This window comes from Saimiri boliviensis, chromosome 2 (genome assembly GCF_048565385.1).
Source record: "Saimiri boliviensis isolate mSaiBol1 chromosome 2, mSaiBol1.pri, whole genome shotgun sequence".
NCBI lineage: Eukaryota > Metazoa > Chordata > Mammalia > Primates > Cebidae > Saimiri > Saimiri boliviensis.
Genome location: NC_133450.1, coordinates 31,254,102 through 31,276,676, shown reverse-complemented (window position 1 = coordinate 31,276,676; position 22,575 = coordinate 31,254,102). Strand labels below are relative to the sequence as shown.

Here is a 22,575-nt window from a genome sequence, read left to right as displayed (position 1 = left end):
TTCCAGGCCCATTTGGGTGGCAGCATTATCCCCACAGCTTGATGGGATGGCCCTACAGCAGCTTCCTTCTGGGGCCCCTGTGGCTTTCCCAGGCTGGGGTTCCTTGCCTGCAGGTCTTCTGGGTAGCCCAGTCCCCCATGGCTCTGCTGGGTGCAGCCCACATTGCAGCTGTCTGTAGGGATCTCATCCCCAGGGCACTGGGCAGGGGCATCCTGGCCTACCTAAATTGAAGAGATGAGTTGATCCTTTAAAACTGTTCTGCTCGGCCAGGCACAGTGGCTCAAGCCTGTAATCCCAGCACTTTGGGAGGCCGAGGTGGGTGGATCACGAGGTCAAGAGATCGAGACCATCCCGGTCAACATGGTGAAATCCCGTCTCTACTAAAAAAAAAAAAAAAATACAAAAAATTAGCTGGGCATGGTGGCGCGTGCCTGTAATCCCAGCTACTCAGGAGGCTGAGGCAGGAGAATTGCCTGAACTCAGGAGGCAGAGGTTGCGGTGAGCCGAGATCGCGCCATTGCACTCCAGCCTGGGTAACAAGAGCGAAACTCCGTCTCAAAAAAAAAAAAAAAACAAAACTGTTCTGCTCTCCCACCACATGGCCCTTGCACTCTGGGCCTCTGGTACAAGTGGCAGCCCTGATAAGCTCTGAATTGCTTTTGAATAATTCTTCCATTGTCTTGAAGAATAGTTCCTGGATTCTATTAAGATGACTCATCCATACTAACATCCTTATCAAACAGGCACTTGGCCACACTATTAGTGGCCTTACTTTTTTTGCAATATGATAGACTAAGAATTTTCCAAATCTTCAGGTTCTGGTTTCTTTTTGCTTAACAATTCTGTAGTCATGTTTTACTATAAGTAGTCAGGAGGAGCCAATCTGAGCAATCAACACATTACTCAGAAATTTCCACAGCTAAACAGTTAATTTCATTGCTTGCAAGTTTTACCTGTCACGAAATACTAGAATACAAACAATTCAGCCAAATTCTTTGCGACTTTATAGTTAGGATCAACTGTCTCCAGTTTCCAGTAATGTAAGTCTCATTTATGTCTAAAAGTCATCAGAATGGCTTTTACCGTCTGTATTTCTACCAACATTCTGTTCAGGATTATTTAGGCATTATCAAGGAAGATTGAGGCTTTCTTTACAGCTCTCCTCTTTTCTTTCTGAGCCCTCACCAGAATATCCTATAAAGGCCTGGTTACAGCATTTTAGGCTTTTTCTTTTCTTTTCTTTTTTTTCTTTGAGACAGAGTCTCACTCTGTCACCCAGGCTGGGGTGCAGTGGGGTGATCTCAGCTCACTGCAGCCTCTACCTCCTGGGTTCAAGTGATTCTCTTGCCTCGATCTCTCAAGTAGCTGGAATTACAGGTGCCCACCACCATGCCCAACTAATTTTGTGTGTGTATGTGTATGTGTGTTTAGTAGAGATGAGGTTTTGCCATGTTGGCTAGGCTGGTCTCAAACCATTAACGTCATGAATCACCCACTTCAGCGTCCCAAAGTGCTGGGATTACAGGCATGAACCACCATGCCCAGCCAGTTGAGTCTTTTTCTAACATATATCTCAAAACTCCTAATTACCCTGTAAGCCACTTTCACATTTTTAGTTGTTGATTACAGCAACATCCTATTTGCAGTATCAATTTCTGTCTTAGTCTGTTAGGGCTGCTATAACAAAAATACTATAGACTGTGTGGCTTATAAACAACAGAAATCGCCAGGCGCGGTGGCTCACGCCTGTAATCCCAGCACTTTGGGAGGCCAAAGTGGGTGGATCACGAGGTCAAGAGATTGAGACCATCCTGGTCAACATGGTGAAACCCTGTCTCTACTAAAAATACAAAAAATCAGCTGGGCATGGTGGCCTGTGCCTGTAGTCCCAGCTACTCAGGAGGCTGAGGCAGGAGAATTGCCTGAGCCCACGAGGCGGAGGTTGTGGTGAGCTGAGATCGCGCCATTGCACTCCAGCCTGGGTAACAAGAGCGAAACTCCATCTAAAAAAAAAAAAAAACAATAGAAATTTATTTCTCACAGTTGTGGAGGAAGCAAGTCCAAGATCAGAGTGCTGGCAAATTCAATATCTGGCAAGGATCTGCTTTCTAGTTCAAAGATGGCTGTCTTCTTGCTATAGCAAGAAGACAGCCATCTTTGAACTAGATCTCTGGTCTCTCATAGAGTACTAATCCCACTCATAACCTAATCACATCCCAAAGATCCTGCCTCCTAATACCATCACTGTGGCATTGATCATGTCAGAGACACCACCTGAGCTACTGATCACCACTTCCAGAGTTCTGTCCTGCAGACCCTGATTCAGTGATGGATGAATAAATACACTTACACACAAAGTACAGTGAATTGAGTGGGCCAGAGATGTCATTAGCTGCTCTCAGAGGGCAACTGTAGCTAACCAGCCCCTACTTGCTGTTCGCCCTCGCATTTATTCAGTATAGATTTAATAACAGAGGTTATAAGTCAACATGCTTGTGGATAATTAACATGGTTAAAAGAGTGGTTTTATGAATGACAAAAGGTTTGGTTCCAGAGCCCACAGCAAACACCATTAACCAGTAATCCCCCTTCAACCTCCCCTGAGGGCTATCTAGCACAAACTTTATATGAGTAAACAAGTAGGTAGAGTAGAGACAAAGGAATGTAGGGTTAAACAGACATAACTGGGGATGCTTCTGTTATCCCTAATCTTCACTCTATGACCTCAGGCTCTAAGGTAAGGACTGGCTGCCTTCAACCTGTCACATAAGTTAATAAAAACCTTTCAGCTTTCCAAAAGGTTTGAGACTATAATCTTACCACTTTCCCAAATATTTCCCTTAATAGTTTCCCAACCACCCTGAGTGAATCTTCTACACATCACATTGCGGGATCACCTGAGGTCAGGAGTTCGAGACCAGACTGGCCCACATGGTGAAACTCTATCTCTCCTAAAAATACAAAAAAATAGCTGGCCGTGTGGTGCACACCTGTAGTCCTAGCTACTCAGGAGGCTTAAGCAGGAGAATCACTTGAACCTGGGAAGGCAGAGGTCACAGTAAGCCAAGATCGCACCACTACACTCTGACAGAGTGAGACTCAGTCTCAAAAAAAAAAAAAAAAAAAAAAAAAAACTGGATGCCCTCTGGAGCCTTGCTGTCTAGATTTGATTCTTGACTTCATTACTTCCTAGCTGTGTGTCCTTAGGCAAACTATCATGAGGCCTTACTTTCTCTATCTGGAAGATGGGAATAATACTAGTAAATTTTTCACAGAGTAGTTGTGAGGACTCAGTGAGTTAACAGATGTAAAATGCTTAGATAATGTCTAGCACATGGTAAGCACTGTACATGGTTGTTAAAGCAATAAATGCATGTGACAGACTGCTTCTAACCAGAGAATGTGCTTTACTCTGAATGTGTCAATACATTTTTAACCAGTTGTATATCCCTTGACTCTAAGCAGGACCCTGATTTCTCCCCTGAGAGTTGAAGAAGGTGTGGGAGGTGGGGGATAATGTGTTTTGATGAAAGATTGGGTCCGTGAAGCATCCTGGGTTATAGTACTCATGAAAAAATTATGGAGTCAAAAGTTGGGTCCATAATTGACAGGAATGGCCCAGGGAGCTTAATAAATGGCATGGTAGACAGCAGCCATTTGAAGGGCATGCTGGTGACCATCCCTTAACATGCCTCCTTAAAGAAACTGTTCATCATTGGTTACTATTGGTATACAAAGGTCTGCGTTTGGAATTTGTGCAGCTTTTATAGACTCTTCCCCTTAAACATGAGATGTTTCCCTTTGGTGCATGACTGCAAGACAGATTTGAGTCACTGAAGAGAATATGACACAAGCTTTTCCCTGGTATTGATTTTTTTCTAAACCTTCTTTCACCCCAAAGCAAAGAGCCCAGCCAACAGCGGGTAAAAAGATGGGGCTTCTCTTTCGATGAGATATTGAAGGACCAGGTGGGACGGGACCAGTTTCTACGATTCCTGGAGTCCGAATTCAGTTCAGAAAACCTCAGGTAAATCTCTCAAAGTTTGAGCTGTGTGCAGAATGTGTGTGAAGAAATTTGCATAATCGGTCTCTCCATCTTTCTTTCTCAATAAAACATTATCAGGGTTCAAATTCAACTGCCAGCTAATCTGGCTGAGGTTGAAATGGGGAAGAACAAATTAAAATATGCAACTCTGTCTCCACCATAATAGCACCTACTAACACCAGCATGTTTTACTTCAAGTCTCTATGACCTTTGTTCAACTAACTGGAAGTAAGTCTTCAATAATAATTAAAGAGTCAAACGGATTTGATGACATTATTCGTTAAGTACAGCCATAGAACCAGGAAGCTTCAGAGTGGAGAGGCAGCTCAGAGGCTCTCTCCTCCAAACTTCCCAGTCTAGGGACCTGAATATCTGAGACGCTAAACAGAAGAGGGAGGAGTCAGTGGGCTCATTTCAGAATTTCAAAGAGCATGGAGAGAAATGACAGATACAGGCGAGGGGAAGGAAATCAGCAAACCACACTGCCATGTGTGTACCTATGCAACAATCTTGCATGTTCTTCACATGTACCCCAAAACCTCAAGTGCAATTAAAAAAAATTATTGGGTGAAATTAAAAAAAAAAGAATTTCAAAGAGCAAAGTAAATACCACTCAGTAACCAGAGATGTAACTGTAGCAACTATGTAACTGTAGCAGCTAATAAAAGCATGCTTTTTTCTTTTAGAACAACTTCTGTCAACTCCAAATAGTGGTTACTGATGCCAGTGAGAACACCTGATTGATCCTGTTGTTCTATAACTAATACTTGATGAGATTGTATTAATAATTACTGTTCAATAGGAGAAAAAAATAAGATACTCAAAACCTCAGGTCCAATATGAAGAAGAAAAGGGGGCAAATTAAAAGGAAAATCTCTTCGGTCATGAAAAATCTGAGAACTTGTTTATTTAGACTTTTATCGTGTTAGATGAAGAGTCAGAAATCCAAAGAAAATGTGACTTATCTAAGACTTACCTAGTGATCTTAGCAAACTGATGATTTCTTAATGGGTAAGATGGAATCTCTCTCTCTCTTTTTTCTTTGGGCCAGGTTCTGATTTATATAGCAGAGTAACACCCATCTTCCAGTGCTGTTTTCTTTAAAGATGTTTTAATAATGTTTAAATATTGTATTACTTTAAAAACTCAGAGCATGTACTGCAGGCAAAGGACTGCCCCTCCAAAGTTGATGTGTAACATCCATCTACTTAGTTGAAGTTGAGACCGTCTTAGTCCCATACGTCAATCAAGTGATATTTATGCCACACCTGTGCTGTATCAAGCCCCGTGAGAGTCTGCTGAGAGACACAAGTCAAGATGTGTGATCTTTGCCTGCAACGACCTTAAAAGCACAAGAAGTGATTAAATCGTTGAATGTCTGTAAATGAGTGTAAAACTCTAAGAACCGTTTTGAAAGCATTTAAAGGAGAAGAATCAATGAAAGCTGAGGTGGTTAAATCATAAGCTGGACTTTAAAGAATATACAAAATAACGGTAGGCAAAGAAGAAGGAGAGAGAATACTCCAAGCTGGAGGACCAAATGAGGAAAGGGGTGGCCGTGCGACTCTCCCACGCTGTAAGGTCCGGGGAGGACGCGTAGGTGCTGACCAGCTGTACGGAGCATACCATTCTAGGCAGCCATGTGTCTGTTGTAAACCAGATAAGGCTGAGTATCTTATTTTGGGTTATGATACAGGCACCTTTCCTTACGCTGAAGCATGATTCCAAACACTTCAGATCTTTGCTTCAGTGCCTGATGAAGTATTTGTAACAGAAGGTTTGACTTCTCATACCCTTCACCAGGGTGGTGCCCAGACTAGCTTCCCAGGCATAGGAAGGAAAGCCCTCTGTGGCCAGCTTGATGGACCCAGGTGGTCTCTTTGTGTAGGCAGCTCAGTCCCAGTTTCCACCCCCACCATGGCCCCTATGAGCCACCTCTGGGAGTCTTTCTCATCTCCCCTTCTTACCTGTTCCCTTTGGGTCTCCAGGATGGAGTGGTATAGAGTCCTCCTTTACCTAATTACATCTCAGCCCACAGGTAGCACTGCCCACACTATTGCAGAGAGCTTGAAGAATGACCCAGGATCTGGTCATTGTGAGGGTCCCAGGAGCATCCACTGGCTTAGCTGCCACCTTGTCTGGTCAGAGCATTGATTCTGGAAAGCCCTGAGTGCAGTCAGAACCACACAGCAGTTCAGACTAGTTTCACAAATTATGCATCACACTTAAGGCCTGGAATGCACCGAGGAGTGTGTCCCTGGCAGGTGTTCAGTGCCTCCTCCTGCCATCACCTCCTGTACCTCTGCCAGCTCCTTTCCCCATGCCAGGAGGACTACATTTAATCTTGGGTAAACGCATGCGTGTGAGCATGTGTCTGTGTACCAGAGCCTAAGCCACACCCCCTAGCATGCAGAAATCCAGACTTCAGAGGGTCACCCCGATCCCTAACAGGAAAGGGAGTAAGGAAAATAGAAGAGCAAGGAGGAAAAGGAGAGACGAGAGCCTCTGAAATCCTCTCTGGATGCCCAAGTTCCATTTTTATGATCTTCAGCATGACTGGCTACATGGTGGGTGGGAGAGAAGCCCAGTTATCAATCACATAACTGTAGGACTCTTCTGTCAGCCATCACAGGGTGGCCTCTTCCCCATTCCTTCAGCTGCAGTTGCCAACGTAACCCCTACCGCAGCATGGGGCCTAGGATTCAAAGCTGACTGTGTAAATCTCAGGGCAGCCATGCACAGCCGTGCAGACGCACCTCCACTGTGGCCCATGCCATGGCGGCCCCTGGGAGTTGTGCAACATGGCACAACTTGAGGACCCTGCCAGCCCGTCCTGTTGGCTGTGCTGGAGCCATCTATTCTCTGCAGGGTTGGTCAGAGGCCCAGGCCACTGGCACTGTAGCATGGCAGGAAAATGCCTGCCCCAGAACTCGCCTGGGTAAATTACAAAGTGCTTGTCCACTTCCTGCATCCTCCTGTGCTCCCTCTTGTCTCGCCAGTGAAAGGGATGCTGAGATCATCACATTTTGCACAACGCACGGGGTGCCAGTTAAGTAGCCAAGCGGCTGAATTTGTGTCAGCGCTTCAGAATGCAGAACGGAGGAGAACCAAAGTGTCACCCTGGATCCTTTAAGGAATGACTTCGATGATGACGCAGTAGAATTTGAAGTTCCCTTTGATCAGTCTCTCCCGGGTGGGTCTGTGAGATGAGGGTGGGGCGTCATCTCTCTGGACTGGGTGGGGTATGGCCAGCAGTGCATTTTGCTGAAGCGGTGAGCTCTCTGTGGCAAGGACGACATCTTTTTCTCCTTCTCAGACCCACCATGAGCCAGATGCAGCTCCCTTTGCCCTGAATGGAGCCACAGACAGCTGTTTGCTGAGTGCCTTGGGAATGCAGATGGCTCTGTCCACAGGGCAGGGGCCTCGCAGCTCTGAGACAGGGAGCTCCACTCAGTTTCTTGGCCTCATCCTTCCGCCTGCTTTGTGCGTTTTCCCGGAATAGTGACAGTCACTCCTTGCCATCCATCTTTGTGCCCTCTCCCATATCTCCCCTACACAAATTTTTGTCCTACCTGGCTTACACCCTCTGCTGCATGGCAGAGAATGAGTTAAAAATCAAAATCCACAGCCAAGAGTGTCCCCTGTACATTTTTTATGAGCTGTAACATCTCCTGAGAGAAGGTAGTTGTTCCTCTAACCTGAAGATTGGTGATCCGAGGTCCACACAGTGTCGGCTGAAGGGAGAAGCAATTAAAAGGGAACACAGTGGGATGCCTGGTTCCTCTCCGGAGCTCAGGCAGGGGCCCTGGAGTCCTGACCTCAGAAGGTTTGCTAGGCCCAGCAGGACCCGCCACTTACCAAACCCACGATTAACAGGAACAGAGATGACTCCCACGACACCACAACCATCTGCAGTGTTTCAGCCACTGCCCCAGTGAGCAGAACTGAGCTTCGGTGGTGCTGGGGGTGGTTACTAATGTCCGTGCCTGGGAATTTCAGCCCCTCAGGGAACTAAACCAAGTTTAAGCCCTGTTCCTGCGTCTCCGGCTGACCAGCAGAGGGCACAGAAACACTTTCTTCTCTCCCGGAGTTGGCTTTTTCTCTGGGAACAAACCAAAAGCTGTATTTTCAAACCCATGAAAATTCTAGTTTATGAAAAGATATGTAAAGCGGTGACTGAGGGTCCACCCAGACCTCCTGGCAGGGTGGAGAATGATCAAAGGCCACATGATTTGTCTTGCGCAGCCAGCCTTGAGAGAAAATCCTATTCCTTGAAAGCCTCTAGGGAGAAAGGGGCCTCCCCCTGGGTGGCCTCCCATCCTGTTGTCCGCTGCTTTGCCCCAGTGATGTCTGAGCCCGGGCTGCCTCTCTCCAAATGCCAATTTCCCCACCAGCATTTCTTTTCTCTTTTCTTTTTTTTTTTTTTTGAGGTGGAGTCTCGTCCTGTCACCCAGGCTGGAGTGCAGTGGTGTGATCTTGACTCACTGCAACCTCCACCTCCCAGGTTCAAGCAATTCTCCTGCCTCGGCCTCCTGAGTAACTAGGATTACAGGCGTGTGCCACCACACCTGGCTAATTGTTGCATTTTTAATATAGACAGGGATTCTCCATGTTGGTCAGGCTGATCTCGATCTCCGGACCTGGTGATCTGCCCACCTCAGCCTCCCAAAGTGCTGGGATTACAGGTGTGAGCCGCCACGCGCGGCCCCACCAGCATTTCTAAGTCACAAACAGGGATCAAATGCCTGCACGGGAGCTGCCTCCCCACTGCTGCTATGACAATTGGCATGGACCAGGGTCAGAGCAGGACAGGTGGTCTCCCAGATGCCAGTTCCTGTGGCCTGCCAGTCACAGCGGCCCTTCTGCAGCAAGCCACAGAGCTTAGTGCAGGATGGGTGGATTTGATGCAGTTGCTGACATTTCACTCCCCGCTGCTGCCCTCGGGGAGGAGCGGTACCTGCAGGTTAAGAGCAGAAGCTTCCAAAGCCTCAGCAGGCCTCCCATGGGCAGCAGATATGCAGAGAGGGGCTGCTGTGGCTCTCTGCGGCGGGGAGGGTGGCCTGGGCAGCCTGGGCTCCGAGTTCCCGGCTCAGGCCTGTGGGGCTCGAAGATGGCCAGCCAACATAAACCAAAGCCTGTTCTGAATTGCAAATGGACACAAAGGTTCTTCGAAACCCGTGATGGTAAACGCATGGGATGTCCGGATGCTGTTGTGACGGCATTTTTGCTGTTGTCTGAGAGAGACAAGGCAGGTCAGCTCCAAGGCAGGCAGAAGGCCAGGGAGAGTCCCCAGTGTGTGCAGGGAGAGAAAACCGCTGTCTAGGGAACGTTACCCCACACCCTCCCCCTGTCTCTTCTCCCCCTTTCCCCTCCTTCCCTCCTTTTCTCCCCCCATCCCCTTCCTCTTCTTCCAACACTCCTGTTGTTTTTCCTTGTACTTAAAAAAAATCTTGGTTTTATGTGACAAAGGAAACCTTTTTATTTTTATGTAAACGTATATTAAATTTGATTCTGGGGCCTGGTGTGATGGCACGCCTGTCATCCCAGCACTTTGAGAGGCTGAGGGGGGGCGGATCACTTGAGGCCAGGAGTTCGAGACCAGCCTGGCCAACATGGTGAAACCCCATCTTGATTAAAAATACAAAAATTAGCTGGGCATGGTGACATGCCCCTAGAATTCCAACTACTCAGGAGGCTGAGGCAGGAGAATCGCTTGAACCTGAGAGGCAGAGGTTGCAGAGAGCCAAGATCCTGCCACTGCACTCCAGCCTGGGCTACAGAGCGAGACCCTGTCTCAAAAAAAAAAAAAAAAAAAAAAAAAAAAAATCTGAAATGTGTATTTCCATCAGCTCTGGGTTATCTCTATATCCAGCTAAGTGATGTGCATTTTCAGGTGGCCCCCAAATCATCCTGCAAAAAAGACCCTGAGCCCTCAGGAACCGCAGGGAGACTGCAGAGCTCCTGAGGTTTTCGGGGCCTTCCCAGAGGGGCTGAGCAGCTCTTCCGCAGCACTGACAGAGATGGCAGAAGGCGGCCTCCCATGTGGCATTGATTGAGGGGCAGGAAATCACCCGGGTGTCATCCATTTGTGTGACAAGTTGCAGGGGCCCAGGGGGCGTGGGAAGACGCTGACCCAGAAGGTTGCTTCCAGCCAGGGTTCAGCCCAGGCGCCTCCCTATGTGATATGGCGCTGAGGAGCACTCACTGACTTCATCTCTGGAGACTTGACTCCTTCTGGTGCTCGGCGACACCAACACTGGCTTCTTCCTTTAGAGCCAGGTTCCCCGTGTCTTTCACCTGCTGGTCAGACCTGGCCTCCCAGACAGGGAAAGCCTGGTAGGTACTCTCGCCAGCAGATGGCCGTTTTCACCTTTAAGCCTCTCAGCCACTTCCTTCTGAGACCTGAGAGAGTGGACAGAGAGCCCTGAGGAACCTGAGCCCGGCCTGGGAGATGAAGGAGTCCCATCCCCCTGCTCGAGAGTCAAGGGCCCGCCTGCAGCTCCTTCCCAGCCCTTCCTTCCCTGCCCTCTCTGGGCTCTGGATAAAGGAACATGACTGCTTTCCTCTCACCCAGAAGCCAAAAGGACCTGAGCACCCAGGACTTGGGGCAGTCAGAGAGCTGTGGAAGGGCAGGGGACGCCAGATGGCAGCAGCAAGAGCTGGGCAGCAGTGTCTGCCGGGATCGCCTGCAGAGAGCGGGCTGGAATCCCGGGGGGGTGGGGGGCGGTCGCACTGGGCCAGCGTTGAGCCTTTGGCCACCACACTGACCCCTCCTCAGCTCCCACTCACAGGACCTGAAAGCTCTGAGTTAAGTCTGGATGGGAAGTTTTCCCGAGCCATGTCACATATCCCTCTATCCACTCGGTGCCCATGTTACAGATGAGGAGAGAGGCACCCAGAAAGGTCCAAGATATGCATAAACAGAAGGAGGTCAGAGCCCGCCTCCTCATCTGATGGGAGTCATGAAGCCTTCCCTGCCTCATCTCTGCAGGGTCACTGAGGGGTCCCTTTAAGGAAATTATCAGAATCCTAAATGGCCAAAAATGGCAAATTATGGGAAAAGTTGGAGCCCAGCACTTGGGGACAGGGTCTCTCACACACACACACACACACACACACACACACACACACATACATACATACACACACACACACACACACACACACACACACACACACACACAGGTGTCTTCTCACTTTGTGGAAATGGGGCTGCATTACTCTACTCTGCCACTGAGTGGCACCTTTGGGCCATGCACTTGGCTCCAAAGACATTGAACAGCAACAGAAAAACCTGTTTTAACCTTAAAAAAAAAAAAAAAAAAAAAAAAAAAAAGTACATCTTACTTTGGATGAAATTTGATGACAGATCGAATGCACTGTCCACACTTTCCGCCATGTCGTGGTTCAGCTTGGCTCGTCCCTCTCTTTCTGTCGACTAGACTACCTATGATTCCGGCAGCTATGGGAACCAGCATGGGACCTTCTCTCTGACTCACTGATGTGGGGGAGCTGGCCTGTCCGTTCATAGGGCAAAGGATGTGACACCCAGACCTGGGTCCTGCTGCAAGGCTGCCTTGGGAAGCGTCCTCCAGACCTGGTAGCTGTTGTCCAAGCTTTGGCTCTGGCTGCTGCTGCTCTCAGCAGAAAAGAGCTCACACATGGTTCTCCCACGGGCTGCTCCCTTGCGGACGCTGAGGGATTAAACAGAGGGAAATAGAGAAGTGAGCAGAAGTCTTCAGTGTATGCCTCTTCAGCACTGTTCCAGATGCGCCCATCTTCACTTTGAAACCTATGTATGGAGCACCTGCTATTTACCAAGCACCATGCTGAACACTGATCTGAACTGGCTCAGTTTCTCCATCTATAATAGGAATGAATAGGAATGGCCGCTTCATGCTCGCACAGATAGTCTTTATGATTCCAGGATCCTGCCTGCTTCTGTGATCTTTCCTTCATTTTGATGCCACCAATTGATCCCAACTAGATTTGACAAAGGGACTCACACTATCTGTGTGGTAGCATGTATGTAGCACCGGGGTTCTCAGCCAGGAATGAGTTCATCTCCCAGGGGACATTGGGCAATGTTTGGAAACGTGTTTAGTTGTTGCAACTTGGGAAGGGGGCTTGCTATTGGCCTCTAGTGGGTAGATGCCAAGGTTGCTGCTGAACATCCTACATTATACACAGCAGCCAAGACTTATCCAGCCCGAAGTGGCAGCAATAGTGCTGAGCTGAGAAACTTTGTAAAGGGAGAGAAATCTCTTTCAGATAATGAGAAGCACATTGATTTTTTTAATATGCAGTTCTTGTCTGTCCTCCACAACAGTGGAACACCTTTGATATTTTCAGCCATCTCCATGGTCTTTGCAGCCTGTGTGGTGGCATCAGGGCAGCTAAGAGATGCAGCAGAATGGGTTTCATGGGCTGTCAGCTCTGGGGCCATCTCTGGCAAGATCCCGGTGCTGAGCCCTCTTGAACTGACTGTGTTTCTGCTCCTACTTCAGGTTCTGGCTGGCTGTCCAAGATCTTAAGAAACAGCCCCTACAGGATGTGGCCAAGAGGGTAGAAGAAATCTGGCAAGAGTTTCTGGCTCCAGGGGCTCCAAGTGCAATCAACCTGGATTCTCACAGCTATGAGATAACCAGTCAAAACGTCAAAGATGGAGGGAGATACACGTTTGAAGATGCCCAGGTTTGCTTATCTACTCAACTGATTGTCATAAGGTGTTCTTTTGTCCATCACCTGACCTAGTAACCCAAGTCCAAGGCACTGTGGGTAGTTAAAATTCCAGATTTGGTTATTTGTAAGTTCATCCGTAGAAACCATTCCAGATAGATGCACAGCAAAATCCCAGGATCGTTTTCCTAGATGAGTGACATTATTACAAAGAAACAAAAATGCGCAGTTGTGTGCTTTCTGTATTCCAGGAAAGGCTCAAAGTCTTTTGCAAAATCTGAAGCCTTGTAATAAGTCAGTGGTAGAATCTGGAAACCATAACACAGCATTGGCAAAGTGGGTATAGTGAGTTAGCAGCGCCATGAGTCAGACCCACGTCTGTCTACCTCTGAAGCCCACACTGATAACTACCCCTTTACCCTGCTTCTGCAGCCATCTCCAACTCTGTAGTGAATATTTTTTTAATACATTTTTAAACACATTCCAGGCTCCATGCTCTGTGGTAAGATACCACAAAGAACAGGCAAAACCCCCCCGTTCTCAACGAGGTTACCAGCAAGTGTGGGAGACAGACAAGTAAACGGGCAGCTTCAACAGTGTGAGAAGCACCCCAAACGGGTGAGCCCTAGGTTAAAGCAAGCCCGCAGGAGGGACCTCCAACCCTATAGGACACAATTAGGATGCTCACAGATGCTAGCGATGCTGGCTGAAGAAACGGAAACCACCCTGAACAGCAGACTAGACTTTCACGGCTGGGAGGTGTTATTTCTAAAAATAAGCATAGGATTGGTTTCTTACTTCCTGGCCCCTCATTTGTATTTCCTCTCGCCATCCCACACCCAGTGATAGGGCTTAAGATTTTGCTGTTATCTCCTTGGCCCCACTGATTTCTCTCACCTCTGGGGTCCCCAGTAGAGAATTTGGGTAGTTTGACCTCTTGCAGACATTATGATCTGATTGAAGAAATTCAGTGTCGCCGCATCATGCAAATAATGGTGTGAGAACACAGTGTCCCTTGTCATCGGATTTGCCTTGTCCTTTGCTGAGAGCTTCAAGATGGAAACACCTGCTAACCTCAGCGCCATAACTACTTCTCTCCTCCTGTCACGAACTCCATCAGATGCCTGTGCCAGTCATGAAATCATGACTCCTTTATCTCCCTTGCAGCTTCAAAGCAGAATGTTTGAGTCATGAGAGCTCTTTGCTGAGATGTTTTTGCTTATGTGTATGTATGCTTTCAAGCACCATATTGACTTGGCCAGAGACGAGAGTGACAGGGAACTTCTGTGGGGGTTCCCTGCATGGATCAGCTGAAGCTCAAAGCTCCATTATTCATGAAACACAAGAAGAGGGATACTGGTCGGAACCTTGATGCATCCAGCATAGTATTACCACTTCAAGCATGACATCAGGAGGGATTTAATTTGTATCATGAAAACTTTTAACCACTTGGAAAAGTGGAAAGAGCAAAACAGCAAATCTTTATAGATCCTCATCCAGCCCCAGAAATCATCAGTATATGTCTGATCTTGTTTTATCTCTAGCCCCACCTACTTTTTCACCTGCCACCAGGTGACTTTAAAACAAATCCAAGATATTGCATCATTTTATTTGCAACACTGAGATACGTACCACTAAGGAAAATGGAGCCTTTTGTTTTAACATTGCCACAATGTCCTTCATCTCCCCCCACCCCCACATCCCCTTGCAATTTATTTGAGGAAGGAATTAGATCCTTTGTCCTGTAAAGATTTCCAAGCTCTGGATTTTTCTTACTGCAGCCATGTGGTGCTATTTGACATGTTCTTCTGTCATCTCTCTTTCCTATAAATTAATTCTTTTAGCTATTTAATCAGATTTAGGTTTGATTTTTATGCACAAAACGACTTCATGGATTGTTGGTGCTCTCCTATCAGAAGGCACATGTCTAGCCACCTCTCTTTTTGTCTTTTTTTGCAGATATTGATGTCTATTGCTTATATCCATTAGTTAATTAGAGGTTACAAAATGATGACGTACTAAGTTTACCATTCTTTCTTTACTTAGTAGCTGGAATACTTTGATAAAGAGAAACTTCCCTCCACTACTATGGGATTAACTAGCAGTACAGTTCACATGAGAAGAGCGGGATGAATGTTTGATTCTATCCCTTCATTTACCAGTTTCCAACACGAGTGGTTTACTATTATCTTCCTATGGTAAACATGAGGGTCTATTGTTTTGATTTTACTATCTTTGTAAACTCATGGGTTTAAACATATGTGCTATGTTTTAATCCATTTTGCTGATGATTTTTATTGATGCTTGGATTGGACCATCTCTTTAGCTCTTTCTGACACAGCCCTAGTGGTCTTTGATGTCATCCAAATAGCAAGGAAGCTGAGATATTCCAGGCTTTGCCCTTACTCAGAATAAGCCATTTCTCCAAGCATCCCTGATTCTGCTTAGTGGGAAATGGTTTTCAGAGACTAAAATCTAGGTACTTAAGAGTGCTCATTGTTTCTGGATTGTTTATCATGTCTGCCCTTTTCAGTTGACAGAGCTAGGAAATGTGTTGTTGTTCATAATAAAAATACATCATGAGTTCATACTGATTCTTTTAATTCAAATTCTGACCTGTGGAGGATTTTATTTAACCACTTCTTTCTTACATCTGTGCCTCTTTTCTCTATGCTGAGAATCCTGACTTTCAAGGGCCCTGGGATGATAGCATAATTACTCATTTGCTTTATACTACACAGAACAGCCTCTAAACCACAACACTAAAAATAGAGCAACAATGTGACTATTGCCTGGTTCTGCGATTGTTGCATAGTATTCCATTGAGTGGAGGCACCATAGTTTAGTCAGCCAGTCCTCTCTTCTTGGACATTTATGTTGTTTCTAATTTCAGAAAGATTTGATGGAAGAAGTGGAGAAGTCAGCCTAATGAAAGTTAGATATTGACAAGTTTCTGAATATCCAACCTCCGTTAGAACAGTGCTCTGCCATTTTCCAAATACTTCTAAGTATATTACATCTCATTTCCACAGCAATCTTGTGAGGTAGACTAGACATGAGGATGTCTTAAGCATCTGCATCTTCTTCATTATCTGCCAGGATTAGTCTCCATGAATGGGAATAAAACAATCTTTCTAAGCCAATCCCTATTTACAGCTCAATTCTCTATCACTTCTTAAGTGTGCTTCCGTCGTAATATACAAAGTGCTCCTTGTTGGCAGAGTGACCTTGGACAAGTTACTTAAATTCCCTAAGTCTTCCTTCCCTCCTCTGTAGAACAGAGATACAATGGAGCCTAAGCATAGGGTGGAATGAGGACCAGGTGAAAGGAAGCATGTCAACCACTAGCAGTGTCTGCCTCACAGTAAGACAGAGTAAACAGTACCATCTTATTTTTATAACATCACTAATATTCTCTTTTTATGCTTTCATGTTGAATGTATTCAGTGAAAATTTTTAAATAATTTCATGTAATCTTAGCATGCAGAGATAACTCCTCTTTGGGCATATTTTCTTCCTTGATTTATGTGTGTGGCTACGTGTAAGGTCTGCTCAGGCTGCTACAACAAAATAGCACAGACTGGGTGGCTTAAACTACAGAAGTTTATTTATCATGGTTCTTGAGAGTGGGAATCCAAAATCAAGGTGCCGGCAGATTTGGTTGCTGGTGAGGGCTCTCCTCCTGGCTTGCAGGTGGCCACCTTCTTGCTGTGTCCTTACAGCAGGATGTGCACTCTGGTCTGCCTTCCTCTTCTTATGAGAACACTAATCCCATCACAAGTGCCTCTATCATGACTTCATCTAAACCTAATTACCTCCCCAAAGACCTACCTCCAAATACCACCACACTGGGCATCAGGGCTCCCACAATATGAAATTTAAGGAGACACAACATCATTCCACAGCAGGGGATTTTGCAAATAGGGTGATCCTGTAACCAGCTTTTTACCTAAAACCAGGGGTCAGTTAAAAAACTAAACTTTTTCGAAAAAGAGCCAGATAATAGACATGCAGGCTTTGTGAGTCCTATGGTCTGTGTCACAACGATTCAATTCTGGGATACAAAAGCAGCAACAATGCAGCAACACAGCGATGTAAACAGCATAAATGAGGACCTATGGCTGTGTTTATTTATGAACAGTGAAATCCAGTTTCATATAATTTTTCACAAAATATAATTTTTCTTTTCGTTTTCTTCAGCCATTTGAATCACAGGCCCTGTACTAAATAGTATGTCATGAAAATTATTGAAATGCTTTAAGAAATCCAGAAATCTACAGGAGGGAGGATTGGGCGTGATGAATCTCAGAGAGTAGGTTAGAGGAGACTCTTTTGACCCAGCCATGGCAGCACAGCCATCTGAATTGTGAATGTTTCTGTATCAGGATTGAGTGTTTCAGGGCAGAGGTCAGCAGGTGCCAGGAGACTCACACTGCCTGACCTTCCTGGCCAGCACTGGCTGCCTGCCCTGGCAAGGGAGGTGAAGTTCAGAAGTTCCCAGGGATAAAAAGGAGGTTAAAATTCTTAGCAGACCATGACCAGCCAGGATGGCCTGGCTTGCTGACTGAGATTCTGCTCAGACCACTCTGTCCCTGGATTGTTAGTGCTGAGGGCTTGGTTGTCACACTGAGACCTGGAAAAGTACCAGTCCCTAGAGAAAGGCCAAGAGTCTAGAAGTTCCTTCTAGAATTCTACATTTAAGTTCTTCAAACTTTCTCTTCTCAGTTTGCCCATCTGGTAAATGGGGATGTTAACATCTCAGCCCTTTGGGTGCCCCGTTGGGCTCAGGGACTCTGGGCGGCTTTCTCAGCGGGTCATGATGGTTCTCATATACCCCTCTGGTGGTCACGTGCTTTAACATTAGTGCTCAGTAGCCTGGGTGAAAGTACAGCCAGATTTATGGATTCACTGGAGGCAGGGACTAGGGGTGGGTGCAGCCTCTCTGCAAGGGTTTTCTTTCTTATTTGACCACATGCATTGTTGGAGCCAAGTTAATTGCCTGTGTTTGCTTCCTGTGGAAATATTTCACAAGACACCCTGTCGGCATGGGCCCAGCATCTGCACTTGTGTTTTGCTGATCCATTTAGCTTTGCAAATTTGGGCCGAGACCAAATCTTCCATAAAGGTCTGTGGGCTGTGACCATAGCCCTCAGCTGTTTGCTGTGTTGATCCAGTTTCATAGATTTAGCCTTGTGAGGGGGAAAAAAAAAACCATGGGCCACGATTACTTTTTTTTTAAAGGACTTGGTTCTTTACGCTACGGACTGAATTCTCTGTTCCTAACCATGGGGCCTCGAAGGACCTGCCTTGTCACCTACTTGCTATGTGGTCTCAGGCAAAAGCCTTGACCTTTTGTGCCTTAGTTTCCTCATCCGTAAAATGGGGGTGATTTCTTCTCTACAGCCTGCTAAGGATTTTAGAGAAATCAGATGAGCTAATAGCCCTGAAAAATCTTTGAAAAAGTAAAAAGTGCTATATATTTGTAACTGTGAACTCACAAAAATTAATGACTTTAGAACTCTCTAGGGGGGTCTCATAATTCCAAGCTGAATCCAAAAGAAATTCTCTCAAAGTATCTGCCCTTAGATGAGATGGGGGATAGAGGGGAATGCCAGAAAAGGATATAAGAACAGAATGTTCTGGTCCTAGAGTGCATCTTAAGGAATTTGAGATTCTCATCCTGAAGACAGTAGCAAAGCATTGAAGGCTTTCACCTGGAAGCGGGTGAATCCCACGGTGCTGGGCAGAGTGAGCTGGAGCCAAGAGAGAGATCTGAATCCTGGGGCATGTCGTCTAAAGCTCTGCTGGCAGTTACTGGTGGAGAGAATTAAACCACAGGAAGTATTGAGAACCTACAGCTTCCTCGTAGGACATCTGCCTCTTTCCAAAGCCTCCACAGGCTGTAGACGACATAGGAATCAGCTGCCAGCACAGTGGCTGCTTGGCTTCCATTTTAAAACTCTCAGAGTATCCAAGGACGTTCCAAGGACGATGGCCCTGGATCCATTCACTCATTTGTCCATCTGCCTATCCATCCACGTCATGAGCATCCATTTTCCCATTCAAGCTGGGAGACCTTGACCTGTGGGGCATGAGGTTCTGTGCAGAGGGAAATAACATGGGAAATAGGAGGCCCAGATGGCTAGCCATCAGGCAGAGCTTGTCTAAAAGCACATCATTCTTTACAAACAAAACAAACCAGACCTAAGAAGGCATTTCATTGAGATAGGATTGGATTAGAGATCCGTCCTTGAAATGGACCAATAGTGGAGTAGGATGAGCCAGCCCAGCCCCGCTGGCCTTGCAATTCCCCACCTCACCTTCCTCTTTGTCCCAGCTCCACTGCTTTCCTGGTACCTGTGGTACCTGCTGAGGGGCCCCACCCTGCCTAGTACCTGGAGTGTCTGGGTCTTCCAGACCTCTGGATTTGAAAGCTCTTTCATGGGAGAAGAGATTCGGTCTTCTTTACCCCTTATAGGCTACTACAGCACAAAGGTAAGGCTGAATGCTGACAGTTCAGTCCAGAATTATAACGTTCTTAGCTGTGCCTATCATCAAAGAAGTGGGGGACAATTTGTCCCTTAGCTTTCAACTTTGGAGAGCTTTGCCAGACAGCTTTGGGGAGTACACCTAGTAGGTAATCAAGAAAGGTGAGTTATGTTAAATTTCTACAATATGCCAATTCAGCAAAACTTGGAACGCCCACTAAGTGCCAGATGTTCTAGGCGCTGTGAACATACAAAAGCATAGGTGGGCTCCTTCCCTTAAGTGGCCCTCAGTCTGACTCACCAAAGTTCTCCTTGGCCATCATGAACTTATGGGAGAATCAAAAAGCAAGCTGAAGGCCAGAATGAGGTCTGGGTGATAAAAGAGCTGAGAAAGATACTGTCAAGTCCACACCCACCATGAGCAGACAAGAAGCCGCTAGCAAAAAGTTTCTAGTATTACCTAAATGTAGATGTTTCAATAAGGAAGGCAAGGTTTCTATTATTTTCTTGGTTTAAAAGCCAAAGTCCAGTGGAGTATGATTTCATGTTTGCCCAGATTACTCAGACCTAAGTCTTCCCAGCTGTTCATCTTTGCTCCAGTGGTGGAGGTGGCGGCATTGTGTGCCAGTGTCACAAGACCACACCAAGTTTCCTGGTATTAATCCTCTATTGGAGGGCATTTCCTGGTAGACTCTTATGCCAGGCATATTTTAATAAGGGAGTCTGTGACACTGCTTGCTCTAGGGAAGTTGCTCATTTTATCCTGTGGGTGGTTTTATTTTTGGGAGATGAACAGCAGAGGGAGGGATGCATTTTGCAAAGAATAAATCAGTCGTTTGCGATCCAGTTCTGTTTATTACCCCACAGCCTAATAGCTCAAAGATTTCAATTCCAAAATTTCTTGGTTGCTACTTCTGGGCATAGGTTCTTTACACCAAAGCCCTGACCTCCTTGAGGAGGAAAAGGAGGTTAATATCTGCGATATTTGAGTAGGTGAAAGACAATATGCCAAGCTGTCTTTGAAGCTACCGTTACCTAAGAATAGGGATTGAACAGCATGAAAATACTGTGCCCTTGGGCCAGTTAAATTAAATATGTTTTAATAAATGCTTTGCAGAGTAAAGGTAAATGATCGTTTACTCTCACATCCTCTTATGACCTGGAATGAGGCCTTACATGGAAACAAGGAGTTCCCATGTCCTACTTAAGAGGCTAAGGAAATCCAAAGGGGGGCTTCCCATTTTAAATCCACATGATGCCAAGATGTTCATCCAAAGATGCATCCAGGAGGAGCAACAGCTTCCTACCTTTCGCTTACATGGATGTCCGAATTGCTGTAGTGTCTTTTCTGTTGCCTCTTCTGTGATTATTAAGCAGATACTGACTTGTGATCCACTTCAAGTCCTCGCCACTGTGCTGTCTTGCAAGAACCATGCTGAAGAAGAGCCAATTTTCCCTAGGCTTCTGCTAACCGTGCCTAAGGTCTGAGGACCTTTGGTATGGTTAAACATATTCAAGTCTCCTGAAAGGTGAGACTCAAGGATACAGAGTCTTTGGTCAAACATATTCAAGTCTCTTGAAAGGTGAGACTCAAGGATACAGACTTATGACTTCCTAAGAGCCCATCATCCCTCAACACTTTACCAGGTTGGGACCTTGTTTCCAAAGATGTTTATAGCTTCCTTCAAGTATGGATAGTAAGTTGTACATGACCTGCCTGTCAAGACACCTGGGCCATCCCTAGTGTCTTGGCCATTACCATTGCTAACAGCAGTGACCGTGAATGGTACCCAAAAGGGAATCATAAGCAGTGGCCACATATCCTACTAGGAGGACTCAGGTTCAGGACCCAAGAGGAGGCCCCTGACGTTCCTGAAATGACATAGGACTTTGTCTCAGCCAAGCAATGCTGACTCCCCTTGGGACCCAAGTCAAGGTCAATGAAAAGCAGCACATCAACATGAGAAGAGCATGAGCTTTGGGGTCACATAGCTCTGGGTTCAAATCCTGGATCCATACTTACTTTGGGCAAGCCCCTTGACCTGTTAGAGACTGAGTATCCTCATCTGTAAAATGGGGTTGTTTAAACCTAAGCACTGCTTCAGAGCAAACATCACCAACGACTAAAATAATACAGCTAGACTCTGCTCCCAGACCCTCTTTGCTTTTCCGTTTTCCAGAATCTTCTCTCTCATCCCACAAATCATCCCTTGCAAGGACAGTCACAGCATGCAATTATCATTGCCACTTGACACGTATAATCATTTTTGTGGTGCTTCCACTTCTACTTCCACATTTCATTGTGTGGCTGACAGGACTAGAAAGGTGAGCCTCTGGTTCCCAGTCCGGTTTCCTTCTGCATCACTCCACACAGCAACACCACATCCTGCCCACACAGCCTCATTGTCCTTCAAGAGACTACATGGGACCCAACAGCTCCCAGAGTCTGGATGTGATTCTCGGCAGCTTAGGTATGGAGGGCGGAGATGAGGCCCATACACCTGCAAAAAGAAAAATCGGATACTTGAAAATCACAAGAAGAGCTCTTGGCTGCTGTGCAGTGCTCCAGCCGAGTGGTTCTCCACTCCAGGAGGATGTTCTGAAGCTGGGAAATGAGATCTGTGCTGTCTTAGGAGCCCACAGCAAAGGGGAGGACATAAGGGTCTTCTTGAGGAGTTAGGCTGTGTGCTTGCGGCCCAGGGCCCCAGTCATTTGTCTGATTACCTTCCCCACTTCCTGAGAGAGTCACTGTGTTTGATCTAAAAAGAAAGGAGATTTCCAAATGAGGACTCTCACAGCGATATATTGATTTCCAGCAGGTGCGGTTTTGAGACAGTTTGTACTGCATGCTCTCTCCAGCTCTCAGTGTGCCTCGGACCCTATTGATTCTAGTTGGTTTTGATTCTGCCTTAGCATCCCAGGCAAGCAGAGTTCTCCTGGCCCAAGAAGAGAAAATAAAGGTAGAGTGGCTCATCGGGGGAACATCCCTGCACTCCAGCCGTCGACCACGCCAGGGGTGTGATTCCTCCCACTGCCGAGGACTCTGGCTAAGACACTGGTGTAATGTAGAGCCCTAGAGCATCGGTTTCTCATTGTTTAGAGAACCGTCTTCATCCTCCCTGGAGGATGAACCCCAAGGTGGGAGTGCCCTCTGGTACTTCTGCTTGTTCATAGTCAACTCAGTCATCTGTTGTAGAAAGAGAGAGAGAGAGAGAGCATGCGCAAAAAAGAGAGAAAGAGGAGGGGAGAGAGGAAGGAAGCGGGAAGGGAGGGAAGAAAATAAGACAAGACAAGACAAAGCAAAAGAGAGAGAGAGAGTGCGCACTTTTTCTCTAGCCCTTTAGGAACTGACTCTCAGCAGAG

General features: G+C 46.4%; 1 protein-coding gene and 1 long non-coding RNA gene across 10 annotated transcripts in view; one reads left to right on the top strand and one right to left on the bottom strand.

Annotated features, from left to right (window-relative positions):
• Positions 1-22,575, top strand: part of RGS6 (regulator of G protein signaling 6) — a 634,950-nt gene that overhangs the window by 565,291 nt on the left and 47,084 nt on the right. For all 8 annotated transcript variants that reach the window (XM_039469182.2, XM_074393036.1, XM_074393035.1 and 5 more), the window contains exons 14-15: positions 3,902-4,027; positions 12,553-12,739. In XM_039469182.2, the coding sequence (XP_039325116.2) occupies positions 3,902-4,027; positions 12,553-12,739 (313 nt within the window). The remainder of the gene's footprint in view (positions 1-3,901; positions 4,028-12,552; positions 12,740-22,575) is intronic.
• Positions 19,327-22,575, bottom strand: part of LOC141583508 (uncharacterized) — a 32,554-nt gene continuing 29,305 nt past the window's right edge. For both annotated transcript variants that reach the window (XR_012516139.1, XR_012516140.1), the window contains exon 4: positions 19,327-21,713. This is a non-coding gene — a long non-coding RNA (uncharacterized LOC141583508). The remainder of the gene's footprint in view (positions 21,714-22,575) is intronic.